The sequence below is a fragment of the Haliaeetus albicilla genome, chromosome 19, assembly GCF_947461875.1.
Source record: "Haliaeetus albicilla chromosome 19, bHalAlb1.1, whole genome shotgun sequence".
In the NCBI taxonomy this organism is placed as follows: domain Eukaryota; kingdom Metazoa; phylum Chordata; class Aves; order Accipitriformes; family Accipitridae; genus Haliaeetus; species Haliaeetus albicilla.
The window spans coordinates 453062-480573 of NC_091501.1; the positions used below are offsets into that span (position 1 = coordinate 453062).

Consider the following 27512-nt stretch of genomic DNA (forward strand, 5'->3'; position numbering starts at 1 on the left):
CAGGTAAAAGTTTTCCTCCCGTATAGATGCTCCTAAAATTGCAGGCTTCTGGCCCAGCTCTGCCTCCCTTGGCTCTGCTCGAGCCATCAGCCCCTTGGGTTGCTTCCAAAGGAGCACAGAGACACCACACGTGCTCCACCAAGGGACCATCTTCCGTTACCAGCCGTACAGCTCCATTTTCCAGGTTATCTGGACAAAGGACTGACAGCTTCCTGAGGTGCTTGCAGTGTTGGATGTCTCCGAAGGACATTTCAGGTTCACCTATGCTTAAGAGCAGCTGCTGGGTGGGATGGAGAGGGCTGAGAAAGAGGGCAGGCAGGAGGTGGTGGCAACATTTGCCTTTATTAGGTAACAGATGCTCAGGAGCCCTAGAACAGGGTTTTCAGACAGCAGATATGTTCCCCAGGGAACCTCCCCACCACCAGTTGCACCTCGTATCACAGAGCACCCCTACTCCAAACTCCATGTGGATAAATAGACTTTCTTCACATAATCCATAAAACAATTTCCTCCAACCCACAAAAAAAAGTTACAGTATATACACACACATATAAAAAAAGTTGTAGGGACAGATGGGCAGCAAATTTATAAACAGTGTAGAAAAAACAGGGCAAAGATCCCTTGCCCTGGAAGGGAGAGAAGTACCATCCGTGGGTGATGCTGTTAGCTACCAGGGTTTCAGCCCAGCAGCCTCCCACCCCCAGCCCAGCCTGTACTCCCTGCAGCCCATCCCCCAGGACTCGGTCCACCGTTAGTGACAAAGTGAAGCCTCAGCATCTCCCTTTTCCAATTACTAAAGCACAAAACTTCCCATGTGTTGGATGCAGATCTGGAGAAATGCAAAATAACTCTGAGGTTGTCACAGGTAAGGAGTTTCTGTATTTTAGGAAAAACCCATGAGCAGGAAGACAGTGTGAGAGCCACTTAAGAGGAAAAAAAGTAGGAGGGTGCGATCACACCACACCCCCCCCCACATAGGATCCCTGATAAGCTAGGAAACTTGGGATGGGCAATCCAAACCCCCCAAACCCAAGAGCTGTTCTGCACACTTGGGATCCCTGCTCAAAGCAGACGTGGCTGCCATCAGAGCATCCCCTAGGCTGATCGAAGACAGGCAAGAGCATCCTCAGAGGATGAGCTCACCTCTGACTGGCAGCAGGAAGCAAGGGACCCCCCCTGCCTGCCAGTGGGGCGAGCAGCACAGGCTGCCAGCCATCGCAGCTGGGTGTGCACCAGCTATTCCCCAAATAAAGCAGGGGAGAGAGGGAAGCATCTTCTGGTCCCTATGCTGTTGTTTGTGGCTATAGCCTAGGGCCGCTGGGAATGGGCTTTGCTGAGAGACAGGTTTCTCCTGGCCCCCGTTTCCAATTTGTTGAAGCCAGGCAACTCCAGGACTAGCACTATGTTCAATTCCCACAGCACATGAAATCCCCCTCCCAGATGCCAAAAGACCCCATGCAAAGTGAGGCAACAAGCCCCCATCTTTTTCCCCTCATTTTGGAAGGAGCTCAAGCTCTCATGCTCCTCTGCAAAAGCCAGATACATGTAGAAGCTTCTTGCAAAACAGTCTGAATTCTGATTTTGCAGGAATCAGGCTGTAAGGGATGACTGGGACAGGACAGGATTGGGCTGCTGCCCTTATGTAAATGCTTCTAGCTGCTGACACGGAGCACACGCCAGTTATGCACAGGGAGAAGCAGTGATGCCCGCCTGCCAAGGGCTGGTTTCCACATTTGCATGAGAGGGCAACTGCTTTGCACTTCTTTGGAGAGATGCAACAGGAAAGGCAGAGAGAAAGAGGGCAAACTGTTCCCTCCCTGTCCCCAATCCTCCTCCCCCTCTTGAAAAGTCACAGGCAATTCAACACCTGCAAGTCAAACTGCTCTGAATAGCAACGGTAACAGAGCTGGGAGACTCACACCCTGAACCAGTGCCTCCCAGTCCCTGGAGCTGCTCAGGAGCTGTTGAGCAGTTGGAGGGAAGGAGAAACACCTGAAGACAAGTTCTGGGACTGGGAGTTGAGTAAAATAAAAAACTGTTTCTAAAAAATTGTTTCTGCATCAACAACAAGGCACCAGAGCAGCATTCACCCTTCGTGCCGAGTGCAGGGTGCTGCACGTCCACCTCTGCTGCCTCCCAGCACTGGATGACCAGGGATGCCCCGGCCTTCTACGAGGCTCCGCTTGTTGTAGGCTGCCACAAACCCAGCCCCCTGCCAAAAACCAGAGGCAGCTATCACAGAAAGGAGGCGCATGAAGTGGAGAGGAAGGGAAATCTGCTGCATCGTTCCCTATGTTTTTGTAAAGCCACAAACACTCCTATAAAAAAACCTGTATAAAAACCGTAGAGAAATTTGCCAGGCAGTACTGGCCCCACGTAATACTCTCAGAGCACCTCTGTAAGTTGGGTCTAGGGGCCTTCAGTTTCCTGACACACAGCTCAAGGAAAGCTGGTGCCTTCCTCCCCCCCACCTTGGGAACAGCCCCAGAGCCCAGTAGCCCCATGGGGCAAGGCTTGAGCAGATCCTCTGTCCCCCCAAAGGTTCCTTTCCACAGAGATGTTTGGGAAGAGAACAAGAGGCCCCTGAGGACAGACACAGGGTGTGCCACTTCTCTATGCCTTGGGTTTGTGGGCTTCTCCCCCAGCAGGGATGGGGGCTCCAGGTTGGGGCAGCACTTCCCAACAGCCCCAGGCACAGTCACAAAAACCACAACTAGACAGATTCCTGCTGCAGTGCCTGAGAACAAGCAAGGGGGCTAATAAAGCTAAACCTGGGGCAAGGTAAAAAAAAACCACAAAACCCAAAACCAAAACAAAACCGAAACCCTCCCTCCCTCTCCCACCCCATCACGATCCCACCAGCACAGCCCTAACCTAGCACTTTTTTTTTTTTTTTTCTTCCTTTTAAGCTCCAGAAGGGAAGTCTAGGCTGACAGTCAGCCAGGCTGTCTTTACATGAGTAGGCCCCACGCCAGCATTAGGAGGCGGCGATGGCCGTGCCCCCGCTCAGCTTGACAATCATCTGCTGGCAGTCGTTGCAGGAGCGCTTGTCCCCCACCTTCTCCAAGGTGCGGGCGGCCTCAGCCAGCAGCACCGCTCGCTGGCCCGGGGAGGAGAGGAAGGAGAGGGGGAGATGGCGGCAGGCCAACAGGATGGCTGTGGCTCGCTCCCTCTGGCCCGGCAGGGTGTCCAGTTCACCTGCATGCAAAGAGGAGGGAAAAAGCTCACAATGAAGCTACCACCTGCATGACAAAACCCCGCCATGCAGGGCCTCGACTAGCACCAGTTAGCACAGGCATCCCTGGCTGGCATCCCCCAGCTGTGCCAAGACTGAGGGGCTCCCTGCGGATCCCCAGGCAGCTGCTTTAGGCTGGCAGGGGAGAACAGTCTGAGCTGGAGTCAGGCAGGGACTGACAATCCTGTCTTCTACAGAGAAAGTCCCTTTCACTTCACTTCCTAGGGCTCATCCCAGCACTGGCACACACATCTGCCCATTTCCTTAAACCCCCAAGGAATTTTATAACCAGCAGAATGTCTCTTGGCTCTCCCCCTTTAGGATTCCTGGCTTCTGCCTTTGCACTGACCACCCTGAACTCTGCCAAGCTTTGTGCATGCGTGGCTGTACAAAAACGCATGTTTTCTAGCCTGTTCGCCGACACCTCCAGCCAAGGGGTTGGCAGCTCGCATTAGCCGGCTTGTAGAGAGCACGGCAGAAGCATCACCATGAGCCGTAGGCTGATGGGAGCTCATTATCCTGAGCCTCAGACATGGGGAAGATGCTGTGCATGGCAGCCATGCCCCCCCACCTTGCCTGAGCGCTGCCCCCTCCCAGCCCCACAGGCAGCGGGTCGCTGCCAGGGCCCTGGAGCCCACCTTGCTTGCTGCTCTGGGGGGTGCGTCGCCTCAAGCTGTGCTCCAGCAGCTGGTGGGTGCGGGTAGGGCTGGCACCCGCCATCAGGCGCACTGTGGCCTCGTGGAGGAAGACCTGGAAGGGAAGGCGGGATGGGGGGGAGGAGGTGGGCTGGCAGGGCTTGCGCTGCGGCTGAACTCGCATCATCCCTCAGCCACCGCCATGTCAAGAGCGGAGCACTGACGGATTGACAACAACAGAGACCCACTTCCCTGCTTCTCCCTGATCTTCCCACCTGTCTCTGGGGAATTTGCAGGTCAGGGCAACTGCAAAAAGGGGGAAAAAGCTTTTGACACGTAACTAAGTGGCCTGGAAAGGGGGAAGAATGAGAGCAGGGAACAGGGCAGAAAACAGGACAGCAAACCCTGGCACTGTGGCCTAGGTGGACGTCTCACCCCAGGCTGCTAGTGCAGCGCTCTCACAACAGCATCAAACTTTGAAATCCAGAGTTTGGACAATACCAGGACAACGCTCTTGTCCAAGTATTAGACTACACTTCCTCCACAGAGGCTTAAAGCTAGATGGTCTAAACAGAACAGAAGCGGGGAAACCCCCCAAAGAAGCACCTGGTACTCTACAGGTGCAGAAGGTGTCTGACCCCCCAGCTACCTGCAGAGCCAACATGGCCAAGGAAGCCTCCTTCCACACTCCCTGGAGGGACTGACCAGGTCTGAAGCCATGTTAAAGGACAGGACACCATAGTATTTACTTGGCAATACAGCCCTGCTGATGGTTTTCTAGGCAGAAACTAAAGCAGGCACCTCCCCACACACACCGGGCTCCCATGGGAGCCCCCTTATCACCCACCAAGAGAAAGTATGGAAGTCGCTGGTGGCAGACCATCCCACCCCAGGTGTCCAAACTGCTCAAGCCCACACACACCCCATGTTTCCAAGGGCTGCTTCCCCATTGCCCCCCGGGAAGGGCTACAGCTAAGCTGAAGCAGGCAAAGGATGCAAGCCGTCACCTTGCGATAGGCGGGCCTGAAGCCATGGGCCAGCTTGCGCAGGCTGCCGAGGTCTCGCTGGAAGCCTGTCAGCTCGGGGGCCGAGGCATGGTAGGTCTCACCCAGGGCCTGGCTGGCATTCGCCTGCTTCTGCCACAGGCTGGTGCGGAGAGAGAGCAGCAAGTCACAGGCCAGCAGCTGGATCATCTGCAAGAGCCATGGGGCCCAGGCACACATGCCAATTAACACAACCCATCAGGTGAGTAACAGGTCATTTGCTACACAGCTGCTGACACAGCAGCACCCCCAGCCCTCCCAGCCAAGTCGCCCCACCAAGACACACCAAAAGGCACAGGACTTTTGCCTTTTGCCCAGGCAGCATCCCTGGGGCTCGGCACCAAGAGGTCTAGCCTAAGGAACAAGTGCCAGGCTGTGCCCAAGGAGTGGCTGTCCCCTCCAGGAGGGATGGCATCTCCAAAGGCTGACACTGACCCCACTCCAGACAAGGCATGCCAAGGGGATATCACACCAGCAATGCCCCAGCTTTCTGCAAAGGCTTTCCTGCCCAAACAACGATATTAACTAATGGGAAAGAGCAAAGACAGCCTTGCTACCTGCAGAGGGGAGGAAAAAAAAAAAAGGAAACAAACAACAAAAAAAGGCAGTCCTGACACAGCCCACAGCAGCTGCCCAAATCCCTTCTCCCCATCTGCTGCTGCCCCCCAGCACCACTCGCTGTCCTGGCTGTTCTTAGCAGACCCTACCCGTGCTGGCGAAGCGGCGAGTGCCTCTGTGCTGCACTGCAGAAACATTGCACAGTTACTGCCACAACATGCAATGCAACTACAATGCACGACAGCTGCCACCCAGGAGCGACAGAAGGGACCAGAACAGTGTCCCATACACCGTGAAGGGAAGCTCCAGCTCTAGGTAATCCTGGAAAGAAGAGAAACAAGCCCCATACAAACTCAGGAATAGCATGGCAGTCCCACTTCTGCAGTAGAGGGTTCAAACACTCATGAGTGCTGCCTGAAACAGAGCAGACTTGACTTAATGATGTCCTGCTTTACAGGTGTCAGCAACATCATTTGGAGGATGGAGATGGATGCTTTCCATGGGCCAAATTTGAAGTGGTCAAAGCACCAGAAGGGGGAGACAGCTACTGGCAGGAGAGGAGTGAGAGCTCAGCTATCTGAGATCAGGCCCAGGGAAACGATGTTGTACTTGCAGCTCTGCTCCTCCAGACAGCAGAGGCACAAAGATGTTAATGCCCTTTGCAAGGAAAGGGAGGAAGTTTCCCCTCTGCTCCCATGAGACAGAGGCTGGATGGAGAATGCAGATACAAGGAGGAAGTGATATACCTGCAGCAAGACCAACCTTACAACTAAGACAGACCATGTGTTATCCCGGGGCTTATAGCTCTTACATTGCTGAGGACAGTGCTGGAGACGCCGCTGCTCATGTTGACGCTGTTCCATAAGTGACTGCTGGCCCTCTCACAGTGACCCAGGGAGCTCTGCTGTCCATCTGCCTTCCCAGACAGTGAGGCCTGCATAGCTTTACAGACGTAGAAGGTGGCTTTCACTAGGGCATTCCTGAAAGAGAAGGAGAGCACTGCTTTCAAGTAGTACCATGTCATGCTGCCACAGGGCAGCCCCAGGAGCTGAGCTCAAGCAGCAACCAGCATCAGCTTTCACCCTCCCATCTTCAAAAGCAGAGATATTGTCATTTCTTAGACAGAAAAAAGATGGAAATTGTTCCTCACCTACACAGACTGCACAGAGAAATGGAAGGAAACTGGCAAAGATGCTTTAGTGCAAAAGAACCAAGATGATGACAGCAGCCTTTCCGTCAGTGCGTGAGTATTGTTTGATTTTGGAAGGCGGGAGGCTGTGCAATTAGAACAAAGCCAGAAGACATCCCTAAAGAAGCAATTCTGACACTTCCAGTCCACAGCTCTAATATCAGCCTGCAAGCCTTGACCTACACATGAACCAACCGCTGAGCACATTCACATGTCATGTTATTGTGTCCCAGAGCACAAGAGGCGTGCAACTCCAAAGCACAGGTCGGGGTAGCCCTACAGGACAGCGTTAGGGGAAGAGCCACCCCCGTTTAGAAGGAGCAAGTACGTGAAAGTCATACGAGGCCTACGCACTCTGACATCTCCAGGGATTTTGGCATGCGCTCCACTTCTGCAAAATGTGACCTCACAGCCGTGTCGTCCCCTCTGAGCCAACCGATCGCCATAGCCACCGCTGCTGACCACCATCTGCATACCACATCAGGGCCTGTGAAACAGAATCATAAGCTGCAGCCCAGGAGAGGACACCCAGCTCCCTCCCGCTCAGAGAAGCGAGCGGGTGTCACGTGCCCTTGCCAGTGCCTTCCACTGAGATCAATGCTAACGAGCCCAAATTGATCCCACGGGAATGCAGCCATCCAGGTAAACGCTGAGATGTGCTGTAGGAACACAGAGGAACTTGGCAGCAGGCAAACCCCCTACATCTGACTGCAAGCAGAATTTTGGATGCCAAGTTTGTATTTTGTCAACAGGAACTTACCCCATCTACTTATCTAGAAATCTGTTGACTTCCTTGTCAACAAGGCTCTCCACTCACCACCCCAAAATAACAACTCCACTCGTATACACTGTGCTTTGATACTAATCACCATCAAGCCAGTAAATCAGGTTACCTATGTAATTTTCTTCATCACTTAACATCCCCTCAAAAACTTTCCAAAGCTTACCTAGGGCCAAAGGACATATGCTCTGCTATTCTGACCTGCTTTTAAATTTCATGACAATATTGACCCAAGTATAGACTTCCCTTTATAGCAAAATATAATCCCTAGAAAAAGAAATACCTAGTTTTCCATCTATGTTTGCTCTATACATTTTAGGTATAGCACAGTTAGTCTGTGTCTAAAACTCCAGCAGCAGTCTGGTCACCTGCCAGGTGCTGCCTGTACCAACACCAAGCAAGATGAATACTCCAGCAGCCTGCTACCACCCAAGCCCAGATGAGCGCATGGCTCAGAGGGAGTCTACAGCTCTCATTGTCCCACTAAATATACACCAAGGGATCAAACCAAGCACGTCTCAATATATGCCTAGAGCTTGCCTACAGCAGGGGCTTCAGGTCTCTGGAGATTGAGGAATATGTGACAGCTGCTGTGAAATTGAGGTCAACCTGTATTTGGTACAATGGGTAATTAAGTGGAAAAAACCTTCCTGTACCTCAACTGCAACACTGCTATACTTGTTTATACGCTACACCCTTCCTCTTGCTTTGTATTGCCAGGAGCAAGCTCTCAGGTGAGGGCACGGGGTTCAGCTTGGAATATGCCCGGCAATACAAATAACAGCAGTCCCACCTGGGCATGCAGCATTATGATACACAGCCAAATTTACAAGCCTTCCCAACCACCCTCTTCCAGTCTGAGCTGCTGTACCACATTGTGGTGTGCTGCTGCTCAGCAATCAAGTCTCGCTCCAAGGACTGCATTTCTCCTTGCCTGCAGTTTGAGAGGTGGTGGGGAGAGAGGGAACTCGTATCAGCAGTAGTTCCTGCAGCTGGGAGAGCTTCGGTTCTGCAGACTTACCCAGGGCAGACTTGAGTACAGAATTGCTGGCAAAGGGCGGGGCTCCGCTCCCCATCGAGTCCAAGAAAGAGTTGAGCAATTTCAGGTACTCCATGGCACTGGAGAACTCGCTGAAACAAGAAGTAAGGCAGACCTTTGCTATGCTGTCAAACAGGAGATACCAAAGCCTGAAGGCATTTCTCATCAGTCACAAGGCATTTTTAAACGACATTGACCCATTAAGCCAGCAGAAAGTTCAAGCTCTACAAGTAACACAACACTGCCAGACTGAAGAGACTGCCCCGAGAGTGGAAGCACACAGACAGATGCTCAGGGAGAAGCAGCCTCACATCTCCCCGTGCAAGGAGACCAGCACAGAACTAGAGACGACCTGGGAGTCTCAGCTCAACTACAGTGATGCTGGACATGACATATGTTACAAGTTGATGACAGGCTCCTTTTCAATCACTGCCTCCAAAAGAGGCTGAACTACACTGCTGCGAGCGACTATTTGCATATAGGCAAATATGTATGAATGCAAGTGACAACACGTTCATAGCGTTGGTCAGAGAAAGTTGCATATGCAGCAATGATCTAATTTCCTGGGACATGCTACAAAGGAAGATCTTGAGCTCCTGCCCCTAGAGGGGGACAAAAAGGCTTGCTGTATTACTCAAGCTAGTCCTTCCCATGAGGAGACAGGACTCCCACAAGTATACTGACAGTCCACCTCACACAAATCCTGCTACCTTCTCTCATCATCAACAGCAGCATCTGATCACAAGCATTTGTATTGTGCAAGCAATTAGACAGAACTGCTGCTCATTCTCTGCAACGATGCTAGAAAACAGACATGATATTTTTAAAAAAAAAAAAAAAGGTTGAATGTGCAATATTTCCCCTACATAGGTAGGGGAACTGGGTTATCTTCCCACTTGAGGTTTTTACCCACACTTTTTGGGGACAGGATCCTTACAGAGCTTCCCATATATTTATGTACCATTTGCCTGGCACCAGCACATGTGGAGATCAACTAGAAACAGTGCAGAATTGCTGGCAAAGGCTGGGGGTCCGCTTCTTGTGGAGTCCAGGAAAGAGCTGGGCATGGGTGAATACAAAAAGTTGCTCCAACTCCCACCTATCAGTCCCTTTCATTTGGTCACAGAACTTAGAGGCAATGACAATTTTGGCCGACATCATCTCTCCCCCTCTTGCCACACGTCAGTTTGATTTTTCACTGCTGGTAAATGCAGCACTTGAGGAGAATACTCACGCACAAGGTAGCAAGCTGGTGGGGTCACTCTCTGAAATGCCAGACCTCCATGCTCTCAGAGCCCTGAACATATGTTCTGGCCTATAGAAGTGGTAGGTGCATGCTAATTTTAGTGCTCCTGAACATTAAACTTTGTCACAGCAGAGAAAGTGCCATCCATCCAGTCCAGGAATCAACCAGTACTATGCCAGCTGACACCAGAAATCCTTACCACACCTGGGTTCACCTGTGACTTCAGAGGTTTTAACATGAAGAGGCAGAGCTCGCCCTGCTAATAAGCTGTGGTGGTCAGATTTAACATTGTCATTTCAAGTCTTTAATAAGGACTAACCACTCAATTTGCCCCAGAGCACTCAGTCAACAGTTATGAGCTCTGCCTCAGAGCCTGCAGCTGCAGTGAGCAGTTCCCAGCACAGCACACAAGCTTACCATGGCTCCTCCTCCTCTTGTCCCACTATCTCTTTCCTGGTCTGAGGCTTCACGAGTGAATCCACTGCTCGCTCTAGCAGGTTCTCACAAAACGCCTGATGAACTTGTGCAATAGGATCCGCTAGAGAGGAAGAAAAAAACCAAACCATTTCACTTGTATACTGTGATAGCCACCTCCCAATACAACCAAAAAGAAGACTCAAAATGCAGGAGCAAGAGGAAGAACAGCAGAGGGAAATTCTTGAGGAATTAATGCAAAGATTTCTAAAGACTAAGTTTTGAGGGCCTTTTTAATCCTTTAATCCATTTATAAAGCTGCAGCTCTTGGCCAAACATCCCTCTGGCACTTCAGCCACTCAGCAAAATAGTGATGACACCACTCTGAGCAGGATAAACCTTGGTCACCCCAAAGTCACCCCCGACATTCAGGGCCACATCCAGGTTGTGTTCCAGCATATAAAGACACAAGCAAGATGACACAGCACAGTATCCAAAGGGAACAGAACCAGCTCCTGCAGGCTGAGGAGACGTTTCTTAGCTCCACAGCCCCTCTCGCCCATCAAGACCACAAGCAGGGCACCCATACAAGAGCACACTCTCAAACAAGACACCTGCTTTTTCCCAGAGGTGCACAAACTGCCAAGCACTCGGGACAAAAGCGGCTCTCACCAGGGTTTCTTTGGGTGCAGTACAGGCTCTCTTTCGCAGCAGACTTCACCGTCCAGCTTCGCTCCACAAAAAACTTCTGTCCCAGGGGGTGGCACAGCCAACGCAATGAGTCAGGAATGGCACTCCGCTCCGAGCTGCACAGGCTTTGAGCCTGGCTTAGAAAGTAGCTCTGGGGAAAGGAGAGGCTAAGATTGAGAACAGCATCCAGGGAAAGAGACACACCACTGAGGACAAAGGTCATATCATAATTACAGCTCATATCATAATTGCAGGCCATAATGTAATTGTAGTGCTAGCAGATGCCCTGAGCTATGGCAATACCAGCTTGCAGGTCTTCCTAGAGCTCTGCTTGGAGGTGTGATAGGAGAGGAGACAACTCACCGCTAGGAAGCCAAGCTTGCCTCCACAGCGGGTTTTCAAGCCAACCGCGGCCGTCAGGTGGATTTCTGCCATTGTGCTGGGTGGGATCTTTTCTTCTGCGCACTCGGCCAGATTCACTGCACACAGGGCCATGTGCAAGCCCGAGTAAGCTGAGCTGGAGGGAAGTTTACCTGCACCAGGAGGGAAAGGAAAAGTGTTCAACTTTTAATGCAGTAATACCAGCTACTAAACACTACCATGATTTGCAGGGCTGCTATCCTAAAGAGACAATAAGAACCTGCTGACGTGAGTTTACAACATTGTATGCCTACTTTGTATTCAGACAACAGAACAACCATAACCGAGTGTTCCCTCCACAGATACCAAGGTTGGCATGCATCCACAGCTTCGCTTCTGTGAGAAAGCCCTGTGTAGCTAAACCAGTTAGGATAAAATCATCAGCAAATTTTGTCTTGCTATATTCATCACCATCTTAAAACCGAACTCCTTTGCAGTCCACACCTGTACCTACACAGATAATATTAAGGACAAGTACTTATCCCTGGTGGCATGGCTGCAATTCACACAGCATGATTAGGCAGAAGGAAGTTGAGCTTGGATTTCTGATGTGCTCAGAGCCTATTAACATTGCAAATTGGCTTGCCAAGGAAACGGCAAAAACAACCGTTCACAAGGAACATTCAAGCACTTCCTCAGTACATGTGCACACACCCAGGTTTTCAAAGCATATCAACACCAAGTGGCAATCTGCACTCTACAGATTCGGAAATTTAAATTCTTCCAGCAATTAACCCCAGCCCCTGCTTCCACATCACGTTCCCAAGTGATAGGGATGAAACAAGCCCTTAACAGCAGCAAAAAGGGACTGCATTCAATCAAACACCTGCTTGGGACAGACTCTCAGCCACCTCTGCAGACTCAGGAACACGTTACTCAAGACACTGCTGTTGCTTTGCTCATTCTTACAGAGCTCTTTTATTGCATGAACCTGTTGTGTTTTAGTAAGTGGCTCCTAGAATTTGTCAGGCTCATTCCCAACAGCAGCCCTCGCAGAGGAGGGAGGCCGTAGTGCTCTGCCTGTATCCCCCAGGATTGGCTCTGAGCCTCCTCATTTGGCAAAACGAGGACAGCAGATCTGCCACCTCAGCTCCTACCTGTTATGTGGAGCTGATGGAGCTTATGATATGCTAGAGCTGCATCCCGAGCGCTGGTCTTGGCCTCGTCCTCAAAGCCTGCAGTGGCCTCCCTTGCCCGCCACTGGTGAGAAGTCCTCTTCAGCAGCCACCGCACCAGCGCCAGCTTCTGCAGGCTATAGCGGATCACGTTCCAGGACAGGCTGCAGGCCAAGTCCAGGCGGGAAGCCGGTAGCGCTCGGCCGAGTACCGACAGGCAAGTCTGCAGGTTTGACGCAGCTGCAGCAAAATCCCCCTGCAAATAACATGACAAAAGGTTCGACGACCAAAAGCACCATCACAGAGACGCTTTGGGATCTCCTTGGCATTGGGAGGAAGACAAACTGATGTGCAAGCTAGGACAAGATCTTTAGCTGAGGGAAGTCAACATAGTCCCAGTAAACATGAAGGCAATTTACACCAGCTTCAAATCTGGCCCTACACGTCTCTTTGCACACGTGGCTCCGATCCTGCACTGCCTGCGAGACATCGGCACTAGGCGAAAGGAACTTCCTGCCTTCTCAAACAACCTAGAGGTTTCAGGGTCCCCATATCAAAAGCCAAATGCTGCCTCAACAATGGAGAGGACTTCCAAGAGGCTGGAGGACAGCAGACATACAGACACAGCAGAGGCCAGATTATGGACAAAACCCAAGACCTTGCCAACAGAGATTGCTACAAGATGCAGCAGCAAGGAACAAGGATAGAAGTTAAGAGCCTCCTCCAGTGCTGATGTCCATGCGTCACTAATTTAGGCTGAGGGAGGAGGGCAATCCACTCAAGACAACCTAGCACCGGCTTCTCTGAAATCAGACAGGATAATCCCCTCGAGTAATACCATGCTCTTGCAAGTGCCAAGCCACTGCCTCACTAGGCTGCATCCCCCCCCAGAAGATGCATTTGATGCAAAACAACAAGTCAACTTTACCCGTGCCAAATCCAGGTCCGCTTGCTTGCGATGCCTCCAGAACGTGACCGATGACCTTGAGTGCAGCCGGGTCACTGGCTCTCCATGCACAAGGAGCTTTACGAACACGCTCAGTACAATCACTCCATTCACGAGCCACAGGATCAGTGTGGGCATCATCCAGCCGAACCAGCTACCCGCATCTGCGATGGACATCCCAAAAGGAAAGTTAAAAGTTAATCTGGACACCAAAAGCCTAGCAACAGGATGAGCACAGACCCAGAAATATATCTTGCTATGCTTGCCACATGTGGTATCAACTTTTGCAAAGACTACATTTTAATCAGGAAACACCTGTATCAACAGCTCTTCATCCAAACTCCAAGCCACAACATTCCCAACTAAATCAAAATAGTTATTGTTACAAAACTGATCTATAAAAAAATACATGAGTCAGCACTTGGTTTTCACTGAGTACCTTGTATTCTGATTTTTCTATCGGATACACCCATGGGTACACTCAATACTTCAGTGTCATTTTCTGGTCTTAATTAAGTTTACAAAGCAACTCTGAGGAAGCATATTTACCAGTCAGGGAAATGACAGCATGCCTACAGAATGCCCTGCCCTCCCCTAAGCTGCTGTACTCTAAACTGTAAATATTATGGAATAAGTGTATCTAACAAGCCAGTTGCAAGACCCTACAGCAACAGTGTTTCTGAAGTAACTCTTCACCTATTACTTATTACTAAGTTACAAAAATCAGTTACCTTAAAAACAAATATAAAGTGACCATGCCTCTAAGACTGGTGAGGACAGGAGGACGTCCCTTACCCTGAACTCCTTTTCAAGGGTCTATCCCAAGAGCTCAGGCTGCTGGGCTACAAACGGGTGCCCCCTCTACCTCACCACACTGAGTAACAGCTGGTTTTGCACAAGAACGCTGGATGTGCATGTAAACTGGAACCGTGTCCAAGCACTCTGGGCTGGCTCTCCTTCCACACCCAGCCCTGCAGTTACTACCCCTCCCCAACCATTAAACAAAGGTCGTACAACTCCCTGAACACACAAAACCATCCTACTGGATCACACCCACAGTCCACCTTGTGACCTGCAGCAGCCACAGCTGCAGATGATTTTTAGGGAGATCACGTGTAAACCTGGCCACTTTCTGTGGTCCAAACTACTCTAGTTGTTACCTGACTCAATGGTCAGCACGTTCCTGCCAGAGCCGTGGCGCACCAGGCTGTCAGACTCCGGCGTTCCTCGGGCATCCAGGAGGGATGTCAGAGGATTGAAGGAAAGGCAAAGGAACGTGAGAGCACAGAGGAGTATTCGAGAGCGATCCACCATACCAAGGGCCACGGGAGGAGAGTCGGGCTCATCTTTAACCTTCAAAGGAAGAGGAGTGGAGAGAAAAGTAAGAGGAGAAAAAAAAAACCTGCTTACCATTCTGTAGAATAAAACCACATTCTGCGAGGGGAGGTGTAGGGAAGGAGAAACAGAAGACATTTTAAAATTTGCTTTGAAGATCAAGATCAGCAAGAATGCCAGTGAAGCTTTCCCTAGCTTAGTAAGATAAGGCTGAAGTATTTGAGTGCCTCCACCTTCCTTCTGTTCCCAGTCATTTCAGTTATCATTAACTGGATTCCTGGTTTATGCTAGGATTAACCTTTGCTGCCCTTACTCTTTTGAGGATCTCCCAGAAGACCCACTTCTTCTGTGATATCCACAGAACAAACCTGTCAGCCGAAGACAGCTAACAGCCTTCTGTTGCTGTGGTTACTTACGGTCTCATTAACCACAGCTGATGTCATCATCCATTTCCAAGTTCTCCTGCTTTATTCACTGGACATGCATATCCCTGGAAAGCCAGGGGCTCTTTGGGTCATAAACATACACTGTAAGTCCACAGAGACTCTACAGGGGCTGAAGGCCACGTACAGTTCTTCTAGCAGCTGGGGTATGGCTCAGATAATACAGCTCAGGAAGTAGTCTCAATAGTTTAAGAAAAAACACAACACACCCATGCACCTTCCTCATCCTTACAAAGGATCTCTGACCCCTACAGATCTGCTTGCCAGACATCTGCGGGTTCCACTCTTGAGAATTAGGAGAATTTAAATTCTGGCCCTTACGTACCCCTGAAGTAGATGCCTTCAATTTGACAGCTGAAGTCACAAATACCTTTGCATCATCAAGGAGTGGGCTTCCTGGCTCTGAATCAATGGAATAGGGAGAGAAGCCAGCCTGGGATCCTGAGTCAGAGGCTGGAGGAGACATCAGCAGCACGTTCTGGTTGAAGTCATCTATCTTCAGATCCACATCGTTGTCAACCAGACTGCTTAGGTCAATGCCCTTCAACAGCTCTGCAAAAATCAGAGTGCACTATGTACATGCTTCTCGATCCTGCACCCTGCCAGTGTCACTCAGGTTGGCTCTGTCACCTGGAGTAACACTGGCCACTATCGATGCCACGTGCGTGTTACCTACCTCTGTCAAGGATAACAAACTGCAAGAGGCATCCTACGTTCCTGCTGACTGCCTCCCCCCTGCCGCACAGCCTCCACAACTTACTGTTTTTTTGGTTAGCCAGCTTCAGAACCATGTTCTCCTGCCTCAGCTTATGGTTGGCCTGCTGCAGGTATTTAATGTAATCAATGGCTTTCCTCAGGACTCCAGACTTGTGCATCTGTGAGGAATTAAGACATACAGAAAGCAGTTTGTTTGAAGAGTGTCAAAGGGTCACTCCTGCTTGTAGGGATACCACAACCCATTGTATCGTGCAGCAGCAGAAAGAAAAGTGTGTAAAGGACCACTCAGCAGCTGCAAAGACACCAACAGTGGGGCATGCTCTGTGGGCAAGGTATCAGACTTTGAAAGACACACAAGGACTGGGGTCTCTCAAAGATCTTATAAAAATAGTACAATGGAAACAGATTAACGTCCAAATTACAACAGAGTTCACATCTGGGTTTCAGCCAGAAATAGTCCTTTGGAAGTACCATAGTTTTGAAATGAAGTGGCTCTCTTCTGGGATGGAACAAGCTGCTGTCTGTTAACCATCATTCACTGTTTAATTCCTAGATAAGTGGTGCTCTCCTTGCCTCACTCCCTTGGCCATCCCCATGAAAACACTTGCTTCCAAGTTTAGCTTGTAAACACAAGCCCAAAGTACTATGAAGCCACTGCACACGTAAGCTTCCAATTCCACCCAGCAATAGGAGGTGACTTCACTAGTGCACGTATTTGTACAGACCATGCAAGGTATCAAGAATACTACTCCCTGCTCTGCCAGCATGAGGTAAAGTGAATAGGACAACCCTGAACACATGGTGCGAGAAAGCTTCTAATACTTGAGCAAGCACATACTTTAGATACACAACTCAGTATCTAAAGGAAACAAATTGGAAAGCTCTGTAAACCCTCAGCCCTCCTGCAGTCACATGGAAAAGGAAACTTAAATTAAGCAAGCTCTGGTTTGGCAGTTATCAAAACATCCCCTTGGATATTCTACCTAGAGGGCCTATTTAAGTTAGACCTAAGAACAAACGCATAAGGTATAGCTTATTTTCAAGAAACAGTACCACTAGCATAGTAAAATAAACATTTTACACGTGACTCTTCCTGAGTACAATTATCAAGCTTTCCATCGCACAAGTGTTTCTCACCAGTCTTATGCCAATACACACGTGCACACTACTAACAGTCATATGTACTCAACTAATTCATTTGGTAGAGCAACAAGCACTTGAAGAGAAAGTGTTTATGATGCTAGATTTGCTCTTATTCCACATCTTTACCTTGGCATCTGTCCCCATGACAAGGTCCTTCAGCTCAATGATCTTGTCATTTATGGATGACCGGTAACGCTTTTCAATGATGTTGTGAGTTGTTCTCCTCTCTCCTTCTTTAGGTGGTTCTGGTTGCTTGACACCCCCAGGAACTTGTTTGATAGGCACCTTTTCTTGTCCCACCATCACTGGCATTGTGGTCAAAATGGTCCCATTGCTCCCAACAAGGGTCTACAAAGACCATGTGTAACAAGCATCACGAGCAATCAGCCAATTTAGATAAGGTTTATGATGGTAAAAGAAAAAGGAATAAACAAAAAAAGCATCAGGAAAAGTTTGTACAGGTCAGAAAAGAAGATATGCCAGTTCCTCCTGTCTTCCTTAGCTGGCACGAGCATTGGCACAGCAGCACAGGAAGAATCTGCCACCCTGCCTCCCACACTGGTCACCATGGAGTAAGAACATCTCTTGTTCTCCAAGAGCACCAACACTCTTCTGCCAATACCATGCTCTGTTCATCCACTAAATAGAGGAATGGACCAAGGCTCCTCCTTGCTCCTACAATCCTTATGCCCCAAGTGGCCAAATCCACCTTTTCTGTGGACAAATAAAGTCACATCATCAACAGGCAATGCTGCTTCCAAACTGGTAATGGCAATGGTAGAAAGGACCCAACTATGGAAAAAAACAAACCTTGGCTTGAGCAATGCAGTTGATCTGAATTCAATTAAATGGAAAAAAATAGCTCCATAAGCTATAAAAATGCCTTAAGATTAGGAACTAAGGCAATGAGTGATATACACTGGCATGAAATGCTCCAACTTGGGCATCTAGATTTAGGACAGACCACCTACACCAAATTAAAGCAGTACCTACTCTGCAATAAAAGATGATGAATCCCACAGAACAGTTGCACAGAGGGGCTTCTAGGACAGTGGGAGTAAAGAAAGCTTAGACTGCTTAACCCAGCAAAACAAGAATAAGAAGGGTACACATGTTCTCTGAAGTACACCAAGGATCAGAGAAGTGGTTATAGAGAGGAAGAGTTATTTCTGTCAAAAGACAGGCTAGCATAAATGAGAATAAACTAGCCATGAGCAACTTCAGGAACAATTTCGACTCTGAAATAGTCTTTTATTTACGGATTGCATCTCAGACGGACACAATCACATAAACCTCACCTCTGTGTGAAAACGTCACCTAAAAGCAAGCAGGCTAAAATCTTCAACTAACCTGGCTGCTAACAAGTACGTAAGAAGCCTACCATGCTATGCAAAAGAAGTCAAAACTTAAGTCCAGACTTGCAAGTTTATCTCCCCCAGTAAATATCTGAACAGAGATATCTGTTCAGAATGTACAAGATCGTAATAAACGCGTCTTTGGGGCCACAAGTTTCTCAGAGTTGATAAGAAGTGGAGGCCATGAAGCACAGCTGCCACCTCCAATGCATGTACTGAATCCTCACTGCAAATGCCCCCCGAAAAGTAGCTTAATTAGTTTTCACATTCAACATACTGCTATTAGACACTACTGAGGGGGAAAAGAAAGTTCCACAGGTATTCCGAGTGAGCTAGCTTTCAGTTTCAAGTACCTTCCAGAGGTTAAAAACTGGATGGAATTTTTAGGTCATATTCCTCTCCTTGTAATACCAAAAAAAGGTAAACAGAAACATGCCCTTGGTCTTTGCTTGCTGGCCATGGGAGGCTGCCAAAAAAGTACAATCTGTGTGTTTAGCCTTGGCAGAAACAGGGCATTACTCACTGCGGACGTGTCTAGAGCAGCCCTCAAACCCCCTCCCATTCGCACCACTGCAGAATACTAAAGCCCAAATCTCTTCCTCGCGTTAAGAGGAAAGGACGTCAGTGAGGAGCAGGAAGGAAGAACGTCATCCGTGTGGTACCTGCAGAGCTGTGGTCTGAATGGGAGCAGCGAGTGCTGTCAGCGCTGGGTTCTGTACTGCAGCCATAACGGGATTACCGTCCGCTTTCAGGGTTGTCAAGACAAGGGAGTCCGTTTTTATGATCTGAGGTTGGACCAGAACCTAGGTGGAAGAGAGTTACAGGTGAAGGGGAGAGCAGGCACGTATTTCTCTGATGATTTCCGTAGCCAGACATAAGCGATGACAGAGTTGTAACTTTACATCTCAGTGGATGGCAAAAGAGCAGGGCGAGTATTTCTTTCACCTTGTGCCCTGCATCACCTGAATGGTTTTTGTGGGCCCCGGATGCAAACTCTGACCATGAGACAGTCTGAACAGCACTGGAGGGAGGGGAGCAGAGGAACCACCAGGACATTGGTTTCCAAATCAGTCACCAGAGGTAAACGAGTATGTCAAAACACAAAAGAGCTGATGGAAAAGCTCCCTTCCCCTCTCCAATTACACCTATAATTAGCTCGCTACATTAACTGGTTGAGTACTCCGAGTCTAATGTGGCTAGGACAGCCTGCTTTGGCAGATACCTATAGTAGCTTCCCCCCCTCCAATTTCACCACAAGGATCTGTACCATGAATATCAAGCAGATCAAAACCAACTGTAAGTTATTTTGCCATAACACAGCTTGCTCTTATTTTTTGAAATACCTTGTTGACTCTCAAACAGAGAGCACTACAGATGGCACAGTACAACTGAAGCAGAGCAACCTTGTCATATTGAGAGAGTCCCCTAGCCATAAACATTTTTATATAATACAAAGACACACAAGATTTTCACTCTTGTGTATGTTTTAAAACAAAATCACATGACACTGTAGCAGGAAAAAGATCAAAGAAACTGTGGCAGAAGAATTGGAAGAAAACATTCCAGTATCAGCTGGCCCTTATAAGACATGGTAGAGATGGTGGACTTGCAAAGAAGCAGGCAAAAGTCAAAGAAAGCTTGTTCAAGTAAGGTTTCAAATCCAGTTTGACAGCACCAAGTTACAAAAATATTTTAGACCAAGCTTAGTTATGCAGCTGTTTTAGTGAAAACTATTTCTGAACATTGCCCACTACTTGAAGTCACGTCACAGCTCACAACAGGGACTCTCACATATGACTTCCATGAAGTAAAATGTTTCTGGAACACAGGCTGACTAGAAATACCTCTCAGGGAAGACTTGCCTTTCCCCTGGCAAGCCAAGAGACCAGACCCTCAAAAGCAATTTCTTCTTCTGCCGGATCCCTGGATCACTCCACATTTTTACTTACTGGAACTTGCTGGACCTGTGGTGCAGCAACCGTCTGGACCGTGGCTGGTGTTAATGTCTGGATGGTGCCGTTGGCAGCCTGCGTCAGCACTCGCTGGGCCTGCACAGTCTGCACTTGCTGCTGGATGGTAACCGGCTGAACCTGGGAGGATGTCACCAGGCTCTGGACTTGAGGCTGGAGAACTGAAAAGCAGAAGAGATGTCAGGAATAGTCCAGAGACACAGGTCTCTGTTCCGGAGCCTGCAGATGCTCCTAGCTTGACTCCTTCCCAGAGCTTCTCAGTAGGCAGCACTCATCTAACACATCCCACACGTTGGGAAGATTCCAGTTCCTTTGGTGCCTCATGCAAGAGGACACTGCACCTAGAATAGCAGCTTTCCAGGAGGCACAGAGGATCAGCTAAGAGAACAAAGTCAAAAACCTTTGGTCTGATAGCACAGGACTCATGACTTCAGCGACATTACGCAGGACACCCAACCAGCAGCTGCCCACTCCTGTTGAGCTTGGTGGGCCCTAGGATCCTATCTATCATGTAAGGAATCAACACCTGCTGAAGAGGATCAAGACAACTGGCATTCACAAAGGAAGATCCAGTCATCATTAAATATCCCTAGAAGTGTCTCTGCTCAACACAAGTACTGCACTCAAGAGTTTGGTAGTTAAAAGGCACCTTCATTCCGGACTGCCACGTGGGACAGACTGGAGCTTCAGGGCTGGATCTGCCTCCTGCACCCATCAGTGGGAGGACAGGCTTGCCAACAACCATTTTTTAGACATGCTTTTCTCAAGCCTCCTGAGAGCCATAGGAGAAAAGGCCGTAACAGAGGAGAGCAGCAAGACAACTATTGCTGGAAGTAACACAAAAAGACTTAAGATTTCATTTATGATGGTTTCTCGTGCTCCCCCAACTCCAAAGCAACGTAGGCAGAAGGGATGCCACACAGGCAGCACCATAAGAAAAGGATCGTCAGGCTTGTCGTGGCTGAGGATGCTTTTGGAGTTTGAACACCGACACCATTTATTGTGAGTGCACCAGGCACACCAGTAGCCTGAGCACCCCAAAATGGCAAGCGCACCAGGCACACCCATAGCCTGAGCACCCCAAAATGGCAATCTCGCCAGGCACACCCATAGCCCGAGCACCCCAAAATGGCGAGCGCACCAGGCACACCCATAGCCTGAGCACCCCAAAATGTCGAGCTTGCCAGGCACACCCATAGCCCAAGCACCCCAACCGCTACCTTGGAAACTCGTGGCTGCGTTCTGGTAGATCAGCGGCTGCTGGATAATCCTGGTCTGGGGAGCAGAGCTGAATGTCGGTGTAATCATCACGGCCTGCTGCTGGAGCTGCGGCTGGAGCGGGGGCCGGGGCTGAAGGAGCGGGGCCGACCGCGGAGGGGCCGGTGGTGCTGCCTGTGCCCCTTTGACCGGCAGGCTCTGGAGCTGGGGGGAGGCGGGGGGCGGCGGGAAGGGCTGGAGCTGCACCTGGCTGTACGGCCGCTGCAACTGCGGTTCCAGGGTCCCACCGCTGCTGCCACCGCTGCCGCTGCCCTGGAAGGTGCCACACAGGTGATCCGAAAACAGATCCGGAAAGTCTCCCGCCTGGTTACTGACGAACTGCAGCATCTCTGTAAAACAGAGGAAAATGCGTTCAATGCCGCTTTATTGCCCATACGCTTTGAGGCCCGCCGTTATGTCAGGACTCGAAGAACGGTGTGCGTGCACAGAAGGGAGCTCTGGGTCCTTCAAAACCTCCAGAGAACATACCACACCAACCTAACACCTCCAGAAAGAAACCAAGAGGTGGCCGGCAGTGGGGCACTGCTGCCGCTGTTCGGGGGAAAGGCAGGACTCTCCGACAACACTTTCCCAGGCTACAGGGTCCGAGCACAGACTAGAACTTAAAGCCGTCTCCAATACATCTAAAACATTAGAGTCTTGTTCCATCACTGCTTTGGTCTAGTCCTTGCAGAAGGAAGAAACCAAGCACCTCCGCAATTCCAGCACTAACCGTTCTCCCACCCAACTTCTAGGGTGCTTTCAAGCCCCCTGTCCCTCCTGCCCCACTGAATTATCTGGAAAATGAAGAAATGGGATAAGCATTCACCTTAACTTTGCTGTATTTTCAAACATACTGGAAATTGGGGAAAAAACACTAGGCGAAACAACACTTTATAGAACTGTAGCGGGAGAAATCCATGCATGTGCTTAAACCACCAGAATAGCTTTTTGCTGTTGTTTTTTTTGCCTATTGATCCCCTGCCTGCAATCACTGCACAGCAGTTTCTCTCCATCCCACCTTCTCCAGGATTTTATCAGCCCACATCACGAGGCTCCTACCACAACGCTATAGCTCTCCCTCACAGAGGAAAAAGTTTCACAACCAAGAGATCATTGTTCATAAGTGAAGCTTCCTTTTCCTTCTAATCCAACTTAATGCAATTATGCATCCTAAGCTACCTGAACACTTCCCCTGATCCGTGTGTGGGCGGTGGCATGAGGAGTCAGACATCCTTTCCCATCCCAGGATCTGCCCATGCTGCTCTGGCTATTCCACAGCTTTCTGAAAATAGGAAGAAAGGGAGGGGACCCACAAACATAATGGAGAGTTTATAACTAAATAATAAATCTGGGTTTAGAAAGTAGAAAATAGATTTCTGATTTATAGGAAAAAATATGGCAAAGGGCCCCTTACACCAGGAGCTTTCTCGTCCACAAACCTGAAGGACGTTGCTGCTGTGGTTTATGAAGGGGGTTCAAAGAAGCAAATTTTTCACAAAATGTTTCCGTGGAAATTGTCCCAGCAATAAGAGGGCTATTAATTTGCTTCTCCAAAATGCTACCCACACACATTATCCCATTCATTTGTCTGACACTCCTGAGACAGAGCAAAGGGATCGTCCCCCAAGCCTCTTGCTCCCTCAACAAATGTTTTGCCGTATTTCTATATTTCTACAATACTACTCTCCTTCCCCTCCGACAGCAATCACTCCGCATCCTTATACACATTTAAGCATTGCCCACGACCATTGCTCTTCAGAGCTTAAGTCTGTTGGATGGAGGTGTGCCCTCCTGACCTATTTACAACCTGACACTAAGTGGGGACACGTGGTTCCCCCGGCACGGAGTGCTGGCGGCCCTCCGGGACTGGCCGGACCAAACCTTTGTCTCCAATTTTAACTAGAAGAATGAAAGTTTTTTTTATGCAATGCCTCAGTAAACTTTCACAAAACATTCCCAGAGCAAGGAGGGCTGTTTAAAGATTAACACTTCTGCATAACATCTAGATGTACATTAAGCAGCTTTTCACCCTCCAACCGACCGCAGCTAAGACCATCCCAAATAACCCTCAACGTGATAAACTTGATAATCCAACTACGTACTTCTCATTTGATGGCACTGCTATTTCACTATCAGCACTACTACTATAAACACATATCGGACAAGGTTTGCTCTGGAAGAGTAAATTCCAGTGCGAGAGCCAAATTTCAAGTACTGTGTTTTAAAGAACATTGTGTTCAACACCGCAGATTTAATATCTTATTAAAAAAACTACTCTTGCTTTCACAAGTTAAATCACATCCTTATCACAGACATAACTTTGACTACATGCAAAAGGTCTAAAGATTAATTTTAAAGAATTAGACTGCCAGGGGATCAAACCCACCTCTTTTAAAGTGCCCAAGAGCTTTCCTAGTAGCAACACAAGAAAAATGAAAAGCAGGAGAGACAGCAACGTCCAAAATCCAAATCTCTGCCTTTTAAAACACCTTCACCCACACAGAGAACAGAGTGTCCACACTGACTGTTAGGAAGCTCGGGTGCTTTTGGAGGACAGCTATGGGTGCTAAACGCATCACCGCCAGATCACCCGCACCCTCTGCGCCAAAGAGGTCTCGGCCCCTAATGCAGAGCAAGATGTTTCTGCAGAAAACCATCCCAGCCCAACCCAAGGCTAACCAACACCAAGGAGGTGTTACAAAACCAAGCCCACCGACAACTTCTGCTGTTCTCACGCACCCAGCGCCTGAATACCTGGCCGAGAGGCAAGGGCTGGGCTTTGGCTGCCTCTCCCAGGTGGTGGCTCGGCTCTGCCGCACGCTCCTGGAGACGCCGTGCTTTGAGAAACGGAAAGCGGTAGAGATCCCAACCTTGACGGAAACAACCTCTCTGCCCCAAACCCAGACCTGCTTCGTACCCGCGACCGACTCAGGCCTCGCTCTCCGGCGTTATCCAGCGGCCCCCCGCCAGCGCGAAGGTGCCCGTGTCCAGCAGAGGAGTTTGTGCCGGGGCAGTAGGCAGAGCCAGAAGCCTTCGGCTCAGCGCTGAGACCCCCCCCACCTGGAGCACGACCCTGGTGAATGCCGACATCCCAGAGCAGTCGCCGCATCTGCCTGACCGACCGGCATCGTCCCTCCTCCACCGCTGAAGCCGTGCAGCCAGCGGTGAGGGTCCCTCAGCCTGAACGGGAGAGGAACGCCGAGACCTGCCAACAAGATGACTTAGAAACCAAACCAAAACCCTTGCAGAACTTCCAACCCTGAGCTGAACCCATGTCAGAGCACAACAAAAGCAGGGTTGTCGTACGTTCCCCCCCCTCCCGCCAGAAAATCCAGCCCAGGAGCTGGGGAGGAAGGTGAAGCTCTTTCTCCAAAGTTACTCATCGCTCTGAATCACACCTCCCGGGGCACACTGCAGTTCAGAGCCGGCTCCAGGTTCATCGGGATTCATCTCTGTTTCCGTATGGATCCCAAGAAATCATTACGAGGTGCCAAAACAAGAGCAAACATCACCTTTGATTTGCACCAGCAGCTTTATGAGAGATAGCTAAGCCCCTTACATTCACATAAGGTATAGTCTTCTTTTACATGCGATAAAGAAAAAAAAGGGGGCTATGAATTTTGCTCCTAGGTACACTGCAAATCAATCGCAATTATAAGCTTAACAGCACTCGTTTAACTTTATCCCCCTTAGCAAGATAATTTTTATCTTGCTAAACAAGAACGCTTTAGGCATCACCCCCCCAGAGCCGAGCCCTGTTCGGGATTACAGCCGAGCAGAGCGGGGCAGGCCAGCCAGGTCCCCGTCACTGGCCGACGGCAGAGCTCATCCAGAAATTGTATTTTTAAAGGCTTTTTCAGGAGCTGTTTGGGAAGCACTAAAGGTGGCGTCACACGTGGGTGCTTCCTTTTGTCGCACTTGGGTGGAAAACGGGGATTTTCTGGTGGGTCTGAGCTCTGGCATCGATGTGAAGTTTTAGGATGACACGGGGGGGGGGGGCAGAGGGGGAAGCTGAAGCGGTTGGAGCCGTTCGGTGGAGGAGGGCTCAGCGGCACGGCCCCCCCCGGCAGGGAGCCCCGGGGACAAGCGAGGGGAGCCCCAGCAGCCACACCGGCCCGCGCAGAGGGGCCAGGACGTTACTTTCTCCAGCCCCCCCCCCCCCCGCCCCGGCAGCGGCCACGGGTGGGAGGAAGAGCCCGGCGGCTGCGGGGGCTCGAACACCTCCCCCGCCCCCCCGGGGGCTCCTCGCGGTGACCGCCCCGGCGTGGCTCAGCCCCACGGAAGCGCTCCCCAGGTGGGGCTGGGCAGCGGCTGCCGCCCCCCCCCCCCCCCGCCGCCTCTACCCACGCGGGACGGGGGGCTCCTGCGCGCTGGAAACCCACACCGCGTGGGACGCGCACCCCACGCGGCGGGGCAAGGCGGTGCGGCCCCCCACGCACCGAGACCCGAGAACCACCCCACCCACGCACCCTACTCCCCCCCCGCCCCGGGCGGCACCAGCAGCCCCGGACCCTCGCGGACACGCGGGGAGGCAGGAGAGCCCCCCACCCCGCGCGGGAGAGCCCACGCGCACCGCCTCCCCCCCCCCCCCCCTTTTCCCCGGCGCCCACCGTCGATGTCGCCCAGGGTGAGCTCGTCGCCCAGCTCGGTTAGGCTCTCCATGTTCTCCACGCCCAGCTCGCCGCCCTCCATCGCGCAGGGGCCCGCCGCGGCCGGGCGCACCGGCGCATGAACCCCCCGGCCGCCGCCGCCCCGGCCGCTCAAGCGGAGGCTGCCGGCGAGCGCCGCCGACCCCACGCCATCTTGGGCCGCCCCGGCCGGCCGGCGGCCCCGCCCACCCCCCGCCACGCCACGCCCCGCCCGCCGCCACGGCGGCGGCGCGCGCGCCCCCCGCGGTTTGTTGTCAATGAGACCAGGTCGCCCCCGACCAATCGGCGGCCGCGGCGGCGCGTGGTGTGATGGCGCGTCAGCGATCAGCAGCTGCGATTAGCATAGGCCGCCCCGCCCCGCGCTCCCCCGCCCTCCTGATTAGAATATGCATAGCGAGTGGGGCGGGGCCAGCGGGGAGCGAAGCGACGCGAAGCGACGCGCAGCGCCGACCACGGCGGCCGGCGGACACGCGTGGGAGCGGGCGGAGCGCTGGCGGGTCCCCCACCGCTCCAGGAAGGGCGGCAGGGGCAGCGCCGGCAGCCCCGGGCCCCCAGGCCGGCCGAGGTGGGGGGAAAGGCCTGGCGGAGGGCGGTGGTGGAGGCCAGAGGAAGGGGTTTGTGTCCGTCCCCCCCCCCCCCCACTAGCGCCTCCATCCCCCCGCAGCTCCCCGCGGACCCTCGCCTCCTGAGGGGCCAGACCCGACGCCCACTCCCCCCAGGAACAGGAGCAAGAGCCAGGCTTCTTTTACTTAAAAAAAAAAAAAAAAAAAAAAAGTCAATTTTATTCCAGAAAAACAAAACGTGCCCATTGCCACACACCCCCCCCACGCCGGACAGACCTGGCTCTGCAGTGAAAAATTCAGGACGTTTCCCCTTTCCCGAAGGCCACAGTGCTCCCAGCCCAGCACAGAGACCCCGCTCCTTGGGACAGTCCCTCCACAAGAGCCTCCTCTACTCTGAGTCCGGCAGCAGCCATGACAAAAAGCAGGGTGGTTGTGCCGGGGCCACGGCCAGCCCCTCACCTCCACTCCTGCTGCAGCCCAGAGGCCCCACAGAGGGTCGTGGCACCCCCCGAGGGTCGTGGCACCCACGGAGGGTCACAGCACTTGCAGAGGGTCATGGCGTGTCGGCTGTCTCCCTCCCTGCTTCAGGCCCGCTGTCCCCACGTGCCTGTAGCTGGCTGTCCCCCTGAGGAGGGGGTTTGGGGGACTAAACTAGAGGGGATCAGCCCCACACGGAGGGACAGGGGCAGGACAGCGTGGGGCGCAGGACCCCCTCAACAGGGGCTCAGGGCTGGCTCCCCGGCACCTTCAGTGCTTGCACTGCGGG

General features: G+C 51.2%; 1 protein-coding gene across 1 annotated transcript; it reads right to left on the bottom strand.

Moving 5' to 3' along the window:
- Positions 1–323: 323 nt before the first annotated feature.
- SREBF2 (sterol regulatory element binding transcription factor 2) lies at positions 324–26363 on the bottom strand. Its single transcript, XM_069807097.1, has 19 exons — positions 26145–26363; positions 21495–21881; positions 20254–20435; positions 18967–19107; positions 17076–17297; positions 15850–15964; positions 15460–15641; positions 14472–14664; positions 13294–13475; positions 12348–12621; positions 11194–11363; positions 10813–10981; positions 10144–10264; positions 8463–8572; positions 7015–7147; positions 6283–6451; positions 4878–5063; positions 3874–3985; positions 324–3198 (listed from the first exon to the last, which is right to left on the bottom strand). Exons 1-19 carry the CDS (start codon positions 26224–26226, stop codon positions 2978–2980), a joined length of 3351 nt encoding a protein of 1116 aa, XP_069663198.1. The 5' UTR covers positions 26227–26363; the 3' UTR covers positions 324–2977.
- Positions 26364–27512: the final 1149 nt, after the last annotated feature.

Bases quoted from the DNA above. Each gene is read 5' to 3' on its own strand.
- SREBF2 (XM_069807097.1), bottom strand. From the start codon at position 26,226: ATGGAGGGCGGCGAGCTGGGCGTGGAGAACATGGAGAGCCTAACCGAG. The intron at 17,298-18,966 runs GTACCACACGGA...TGGTCTTTGTAG, and splicing joins TTCAGACCACAGCTCTGCAG to ACCCTTGTTGGGAGCAATGG. The intron at 3,199-3,873 runs GTGGGCTCCAGG...CTTTGCATGCAG, and splicing joins CCCCCAGAGCAGCAAGCAAG to GTGAACTGGACACCCTGCCG.